The following is a 9,357-nucleotide window of genomic DNA, read 5'->3' as shown; positions in this document are numbered from 1 at the left end:
GAAATGAACAATTTTCGTTTTCGAAAAGTATTAATTGTGGAAGTGACAACTTACGGATAAATTTTTTTTAGAAAACTCTAATGTCTACTCGTACAGTAATACTCAGTCATTGTTAATCCATATGTAATCTAATGGTTGTTACATTTATCATGTAGGAATAATTTGTTCAAGTACCTGAGTTTTGACTTTGACGGTAACATGGTTCGACGATTTCTTCTTGACGGACGCCGACATATTCTCACTTTCTTTGTTTCTTTCTCCGATGGTTGGATTGCGCTTATTTAACTGTTTAGATGTAACTTTCATGCATTGTGTACGTATATATACACACACGGTACGCACATAATAAATGAGGATATTGATACAGATGAATCACATGATTAATTTATACTGAAATTTTAACCTTTTTGTTTTCTGTTCCCGTTTGATTTTTCTTATTGGGAATTGATGAGTACCATTCTTGATAGTTGTTGATCATCACAAAATTTGACGCACACCCTTTTTTTAGTCTCACTTTGACCGAAAGAGGCAAAAACTCAAAGTTATTGCAACAATTTGTTGAAAATTATAGAATCTACACTTGATAGAAACGTTTCACATCTTTTGTTAAGATTCAGAGGATCACATAAAAGGTCTCCCTCCAGTATAGACTAAGGTCTTAGCTTCGTATCCAGTATAGAATATGAGTCTTATTGATTTAGAATACGTCATTTACATGTATTTATACTTGTACAATACTAAGGTAACTCTACTCTTATTTACACTTATACCCTTACTATATTTATCGGTCTATATCCAGCATAAGCCCAATACATGCCCCATCGACATACCAACTTCCACAGGTTTGGATTCATGTTCGTGTTGTTTTCTCTTGTGTGTGCGAGTAAGAGCAACTTGAGCGACGGGTTTGCAAATTTTTCGTGGCAAATGACGAAGAAAAACACGTACTCTCTCCGTTTCAGTTTAATTCTCGTTGTAAAGTAAAATTTTCCTTTCAAAATAATAATTTTGTGTTTTTCCTCATCATTTGAACTTGAAATATGTTTGATGTAAAAAAAAGGCAAAACACAAGAGAAAACAACACGAACATGGAACGGAGGGAGTATGTGTTTGTAGTTGTAAAGTAAATTTTTTCGTTTATATATTTGTTTGATGTAAATAAAAAAATCCGGATGAAAAAATAATTTGTTTGATGTAAGAAAAGGCAAAACAAAAAGAACCTCGTCCCAACATAGTGTATAATAATTAAGGTCGAACAATATTTTTATATATTTTAAAATAAACAAAAAGACACCATAAATTTTAATTCCAAAAACCAGCCGATGAGAATCATTACATACACAATAAATATGTTTTCTGGTTGGTCATTTGTTAACCTACTACTCTAATTTACGTTCGTAAATCTTGTGATGGTGAGTAAATTTCTAGTTTACTTTATTTAACTTTATGAATTAACATAATTCCTCTAAAGATTTCATTTAACTTTATACATTCTGCCTTTAAGAGCCTAGGGGACTATGTTCTCAACCAAGCACTATATTTTGCTTTCAATATGTTTTCTGGTTGGTCATCTGTTAACCTATTACTCTAATTTAAGTTAGTAAATCTTCTGACTGTGAGTAAATTTGTAGTTTACTTTATTTAACTTTGTGAATTAGCATAACTCCTGATTCCATTTAACTTTATACATTCTGCCTTTAAGAGCCTAGAGGGATATGTTCTTAATTGAATACTAGATTTTGATCCGCGTTTTGAAAGTGTAGGATTATTTTTCTGTTGACAAATTTGTTAATCCGCCTGGTTGTTCTCTTATATATTTATGTATGGACGTTCCGTCTTTGTCGTCTCTAGGTTTAGTTCCGGTTTTTTTAGTTCAGTTTTGGTTATGTTGTTTTTTTCAACTTTTTCAAGAGATATAGGAACCGTTAAGTTATTTATGAATTCAAATTTGATTTTGGTTTGGTTAGGATAACAAGGTTAGGTACGCGATAAAATTTTTAGTTCAATTTGGTTTTGGTTCGATTTTTTGTTTCAGATAATTTTTAATAGTTCATGTTAAAATCACATTTTTAGGATTTTTGATAAAAAAAATCAGATAATTTTGAATATTTCAGATAAAAATTAGTAGGATAAACCAGTTTATGTTTATAGTTCCTTTTATAAGTAATGTTCTTAGAACATTGATAAATTTACAACTAAATATAATTACATAGATTTTATAAATAACTGATAAAATTTAATAGGATAAAAAACATTTTTGTTTGGTTTCTTTTTTTTTTGTTATGTCTTGTATTTGATAAACAACTGATTTAAAATTATTTTTAATGATAGATTTTATAAACAAAATTGTAGGACTGTTATCACATTAAAATTATTGAGTAAGTATTTTGATATTTATAACTATGAGTTTTTAATTATATTTCATATAAATCAAGATATTAATATCTAAAATATACATATATGTGAAACATTTCATGGTGGTAACATTATATAAAGTTCAGTTACATGAAATATATAGTAGATGATAAAGCTTTCTTGAATATTTTTAAAATATAATACAGCTCAATGTTCAACTAATTTATTTACATGTATGATACAACCTGGTCTTCTGAATGAAGATGATAGTATGGAAGATATTTATTGTATAGTATATATAGATGTGCTAGTGCTTACGTATAGTTTAATACTAGGTTAAGATCTGCGCCTTGCGCGGGATGAACATTGTATATTCAAATTATTTTTATGTATTATATGTTATTTTATATATTATAAAATAATATATTGGATATATATATATATATATATAATTAGTAACTATTACATATATAATTAAATTGGTGCAAATACATAAATACATTTTATTAATCAAAACAATTACTTTTTCTATTTTATATTGTATATAATTAAATTTAAATAATATATACATAGATATATAGTATATTTTTAATATTGATATATGTTAAATGATGCATTCTACTCATTTGTTTCATTGTGTAATGTTTAAAATTTTTAATAATTTATCATTTTTAAAAACATTCTATACAAATTTTTAAATTTAAATATTAAGTTGTCATTATTTGTTAAAAACTTTTATAAAAAAAATTGTTTAAAGAAAATTTCAAAATTAAAATATTTATGTATTTTCTATTGTATATAGTTTAATTTAAAATATATTAATATATGTATATTTTAATCATGATATTTATTAAAAGACATTTCCTACTTATATGATTTGTAATCAATTGCTTCTTGTCGTAAAAAAAAACCATGGAGCATAAAAAAATTAATGTGAGACTTTTTAAAATTTTCAAAACACAATATATTCGGAAAAATTTAAATTTTAATTATATGATTAATTTGATTGTTAATTTATATTTTAATAATTTAAAGGTAAACAAAAACGATAAAAGGTGCACTAAATTGTATCAAATTTTTATTATTTAAAATCATTAATTGTCATATATATACCTTAACCATATTAAGAAATTTTGTAGTTTTTATTTAAGAAAATAATTGAGAACATTAATAATTAATTTATGGTTAGTTTAATAAAAAAATCATTATATTTATATCGACTAACATATTTCTCTAAAGATTATAAGAATTAGTGTGGTAATGACATGTGACAACCAAAAAAGTTGTAATGCTCCTAGCTCTCTTAATATATATATAGGGGATGTTTGTATTATGTATTTAAGTAAATGAACTTAAATAAGGTCGAGTGATTTATTCATAAATGCGTTTGTTTATTGTATAAGGTTGAATGATTTAGTCATAATAGAGCAATCTATTGTTTTGGTAGACATTTGTATTTAAGGTAAGAAAAGGTTACATTTACCTAGCTTTGATTTTGGCAATAAATAAAAATATTATTCAAGTTTAATTAAAATTTAAAGACAGTAGCACTGCTGTAAATACTATAAAAAATCAAGGAGAAATTTCAAAATATATTTCAGTTTTAATAGTATAGATACTAGTATATTCATTAGTGGATTTGAAAGTGTGTCCAGTCCAATACAGAAAATTACAAGTTGGTAACAATAAAAATATATATAGTCCAAAAGTATCAAGTCTTTGTTTTAAATTATCTATCATTATTCATATGTATGGCTCAATCCATATAATTAAGAGAAAATTCGTAAAATTCAGAGGAAAAACAAAATTGCGTGGAGCTTGATGGGCAGATAAACAATTTTGGCACTTGAACTAGATGAAATGTAAGGCTATAAAATAGATCTAATTATATACATTTTGTTAACATATTTTTTTTGTAACTTACATTTTGTTAATATATTGACTAGTCATAACGGGGGGCCAATGTAAGGATGATCATATTGACAATGATTTGTTCTTGTACTCTTTTTTTGTATATCACATTTAATTCGAAGATATAACATATCCACCAATCTCCTTTGTATGAATTTGTATATCAAAAAGCACATTCATCCATAAATTACTCCACTTTAACGTTGATCAGAATCCAACTTTTGTATTGATAGATAGATGAAAATACTAAAATAAATATAAATATTGTGTGAACCGTACTAATAACTAAGATAGTTCTGGTATCGCACAAAAGCTGAGCCCTCCTGTCTGGTGGTCAAGTGCGTCGATTTCATCTCCTTCTTCAAGGTCAAGCTGCAAATTCATTTCTTTTCTCAATATATATATATATATATATATATAGAGTAATTATTCATAAACGAAGATCAAATCTCATATCAATAATAAATACCTCTTTGGGAGTTTGATTGGGTTTGATACGAATTCCATCGAAAAGAAAGACTAAGGCAGACATTTGTTTTCCAACTTTGTGGGAAAAGGCTTCCATCATCTCACGGAGCTCAACGTTCCTCTTAATCCGGAAGTACACATCTACATCATCCTATTATATTTTATATACAACATTTTTTTTTTAAATGTTATACATGTTAATAAACATGTTACCTGTGCGAAAACATACATCAACTAGTACAAAATTTAATTTTCATACATGAACTTTCAAAATTTGGTTTTATCATACATTGACCTAATTTCCGTTAGTCAAACGTTGAGTTGTCGTTAACCGGTAATAGAAAACCGGCTAATTCCTACAACAACAGGGACCAATGATACATATCAATACATAAACACTTTACTTGTGCAAAAACATACATCAACTAATACAAAATTCAAATTCAATACATGAACTTTTGAAATCTGGTTTTAACATACGTTAAAACTTGATATTTACCTAACTTCAACTAGTCAAATAATATCGAAGATAAATTGTCTGTCACGTATTGATTAAGTAAGGTTTTTAATGTATTATGTGGTAATTAAACTGTATTACGCGGTAATTGAATGAGAAAAATAAATCATGTATGTCAAACGATTTTTTTTGTGTGTAATTTATTAGTTAGTTTTTCTCTTTAATTTTTTCTTCAACTTTTACGACAACAGAAAACACTAACACCAAAAAAATGAAAGAAGACAAAATTGAACAAAAAGAAAAGAGAATTTCTTCGATAAGCTAAACATTTTCATTTCTCTCTGTCAATTACTACGTACTATGGTTTAATTATCACATAATACAATAAAAAACTTTACTTAATCAATACATGACATACCATTTATTTTCGGTATTATTTGACTAGTAGAAATTAGGTAAATCTATTTTATTAAATTTAATTACAAAATAAAACTAACATTATTTTCAACAGATTTATTACATCTTTTCTTTCCTTATTTTCACTCAACTTAACTACTTCATTAATTGCATTTTTTTCAAATAATTTGACAGCATGTCTTATAAAAATATAAAACAGAACTTACCTATTTTTAAGTGTTTTATTATATCTTTTACATTTTTTTATACTTCTTAACTACTTCATTAAGATATGGATATCAAGTATACGGTTGGGTATGGATTGGTTCTTTCGGATATCAAATTTTTTTAGGTTTTGAAATTATGCTTTGTTCGGGTATTATAAAATTTTGGGTGAGATTCGAATAGGGTCTTTCAGATCCGGATGGCTTTGGTTTTTATGTATAGGCACATAATAATTAACAAAAATTTATATATTTAGGAATGTCACTAAACAATTTATAAAAAAATTAACAACAAATATTCGCACGGACGCGCATGTCAAGCTTTAATGTATGTTAAAAACAGATTTCGAAAGTTCATGTATTGAATTTAAATTTTGTATTAGTTGATGTATGTTTTTGTACAGGTGAAGTGTTTATGTATTGATCTGGACCATTGATCATTGTTGATGTAGGAATTAGCCGATTTTCTGTTACTGGTTAACGACAACTCAACGTTTGACTAACGGAAATTAAGTCAATGTATGATAAAACTAAATTTTGAAAATTTGCGTATGAAAATTAAACTTTTTAGTAGTTGATGTATGTTTTCGCACAGGTAACATGTTTATGTACTGATCGGGACCGTTGGTCCTTGTTGATGTAGGAATTGGCCGATTTCCCCTCATTTGATCCATCTTTCAAAGCCGGTTAAATAATACAACTAAGATAATTTTTTTTCTTTTTAAACCCTTATGTACTAACGTAAAATAGTGACAATGATGGTTAATCCATGTTATCTAATGGTTGTAACATCTACATGTACGAGTAATAATATATATTCAAGTACCTGACTTTTAACTTTGAGGGTAACATGGGACGACGGGACCGACGACTTCTTCTTGTCAGATGCCGACATATCTTCACTTTCTTTCTTTCTTCGATAGTTGGATTTGCTCTCGACTTTTTAAATACATCTTTCATGCATTATGTACGTGTACACACACACGGTATGCACAGAATAAATGAGAATAAAGATACAGATGAATCACATATATCAGTAAATTGATTGTAAACTAAACCTTTTAGATTTCTGTTCCCGTTTTTGACCTTTTTCTTGGGAATTGAGTACCACTCTTGATAGTGTTGATTGATCATCACAAAATTTGATGGACCCTTTTCTTTCTTTTTATCTTCACTTGGACCGCAAGAAGCAAAACTCAAATTTATTGCAACGATTTGATGAAAAAACTACTCTTGGTAGAAAACGTTTCACGTCTTTTGTTTTATAAGATTCAGAGGATGAAGGCTTTAGCTTAATTACCCAGCATGAGCTAACCAAAAGCCCATAATCTACCCAAAATCCCATGTGTGTTGGATTCATGTTTGTGTTATATTCTGTGTGCGATTTTAAACAAAGGGTTTGCAAAATTTTCACTCTGCATCTACATATTTTAATGGCAAATGAATATAACATAATAATTGGTTTGATTTGGTGTAATAAAAAGGCAAAACACACAAGGAAAAAGACAGCATAAAATTAAACCCAAAAACGACCCATAAGAATCATTACATACACAATTACTATGTTTTCTTTTCTTTTCCTTTCTGGTTTTCCAATAAAAGTGACAACACGATTTTACAACATTTTATATAGAAGAACAAACAACTTCAAAGAAGAAGAAGGAATCATAATCGTGATACTAAAGGGGGTGGCTCCAAAGTCCAAACTCATCTTAGAAACTTTTTTTGTTGTTGTTGTGGGTACTTCAAGAAAGACAATAAAACAAAAAAAAGAACATTGCTTTAGATGTCTAAGCAACGTGACTCTCTTTTTTTACGCGCAGCAAACAAATCCATCTTTGTGCCAATCAAGAGTCCACAGCAGGAGATTGCATGCAGCAGAGCCATTTTTTCTGAAACCAAAGAGACAGTATTGTGTGACGATGGATCGATAAAGAGAAGACTAAAAAAGAAGAGGAAGAAACTTACAGGCTGAGGTTTACTAGGATCTCCTCCTCCTCCTCCGGACTTAGCATGACCTTCAGTGGATTTACCGGGTGATCCGGGTTTGCCACCTGTCTTTTTCTCATCCCTAGCTTTGTTGAATATCACTGTGAAACCTTCAGCTGATGCTGGGTCGTTCACATCCCATTCTCCAAACTTCGGCAAGGGACGACCTTTGTCCTGTTCCATGTGGTGAAACACACAATGGTGAGAAACCAAAACATCAAGAAAAATAAGTTAAAAATCTCAAACTCAATCCCTTTTGAGTCTTTGACCCAGTCAGATGAACTGTGAACGTATATTCACATGTTGTTCAAGTGCATGACATTTCTACATTGAGAGTAAACTCTAAACTCTTGAAAAAGAAGAACAACATTCATTGATAAAGGATTACTAGTTAGCCTTTTCCCATTGTGTAAGCAACAGTCACAGGTGGGAGCAAACACAAAGGAGAAGAGACAAAGATAAAAGCACATACGGAACAAGGAGTTAAGTAATGAAAAAGGTTTGTGTAATAGCCCAAACTAGTCAAAGTTTCCATTTTCTAGCCAACATTATACACCATAACTCAAAAAGGGTACCGAAACTGACCATAAGAAAAATTCAACTTTAATACAAGTAAATACAAATTCACAAGGCATAAAAAGATCTTCTGCCTGTCCTTAAAAAAACATGTCACACACAATATTCACATGTCCAGAACTAATCTGGGAGAATTACAAAAACCAACTTCACCATAATTGATCTCAAATCCAAAATCAGAACCCATCAAAATCTAAGCTAAAAGAGAAATCACTGAGCTTAAATCAATCAAATTCAGATTGAATAGAAGCCAAAGATCGAAACTTTAAAAGTGAAAAAAGCGAGATCCAGGATAAGAGTTACCAGCAACAAGACAAAAGCTCATCAGAATCATAATATCACATCTATTTACCGAACACCATCGACGATTCCGACAAAACTGTTCAGCTGAAGGAACAGAGAAAAGCAAAAAACAAAAAAACAAAAACCCTCCGATCAAAATGAAACACAGCATCTAACTTAAGAAATGAAACTAAATTCTCCAAACTCTTCAAATCGAATACGGAGATAGAGATGTTAAACGTACCGACATGGCGTCTGCAGAGAGGAGGAAGATTTATCCCAAGAAAGATGGAACCGAACGATTCTGAGAAAAAAAAAAGAGGAGATGGAGCCGCCGAGAAAACCAATGAAAGTGAGAGAAAATACGATCGCAGGAGGAGAGAGAGAATCTGGGAGAAGAAGAAAAAAAAGAGAAAGACTTTTCTTTTTCCTCTTTCTCTCTTTCTGATTTTTTTCAGATTTTTTTCTTTCTTTCTATACTTTTGTTTCCTTCTTCTTCTCTCTTTCTCTTTTTATATAAACGGAGTTAGTCCCAGTGACGCGACGTCTTTAGGTTTCTTAAACGGAAAGATGAGCTGGCTCTAACGGCTGTTAATTTTGAGCATATATGTTGGTTCAGACCGATGCAATAGCAAGTGATTTGCTGGCACTGTTTTGTTCCGTTTCCGTATCCTTTAATTTTTCAATAATCTTTTATTC

At 29.5% G+C, this 9,357-nt stretch overlaps 1 protein-coding gene across 1 annotated transcript; it reads right to left on the bottom strand.

Annotated features, from left to right (window-relative positions):
* Positions 1 to 7,307: 7,307 nt before the first annotated feature.
* Positions 7,308 to 9,154, bottom strand: LOC106397287 (protein NOI4). Its single transcript, XM_013837871.3, has 3 exons — positions 8,903 to 9,154; positions 7,780 to 7,974; positions 7,308 to 7,703 (listed from the first exon to the last, which is right to left on the bottom strand). The coding sequence occupies exons 1-3, from the start codon at positions 8,906 to 8,908 to the stop codon at positions 7,659 to 7,661; spliced, it is 246 nt and encodes an 81-aa protein (XP_013693325.1). The 5' UTR covers positions 8,909 to 9,154; the 3' UTR covers positions 7,308 to 7,658.
* Positions 9,155 to 9,357: the final 203 nt, after the last annotated feature.

Source organism: Brassica napus, chromosome A10 (assembly GCF_020379485.1).
Source record: "Brassica napus cultivar Da-Ae chromosome A10, Da-Ae, whole genome shotgun sequence".
NCBI lineage: Eukaryota > Viridiplantae > Streptophyta > Magnoliopsida > Brassicales > Brassicaceae > Brassica > Brassica napus.
Note: the sequence above shows the minus strand (reverse complement) of the source record. Positions and strands in the feature narration are given on the sequence as shown.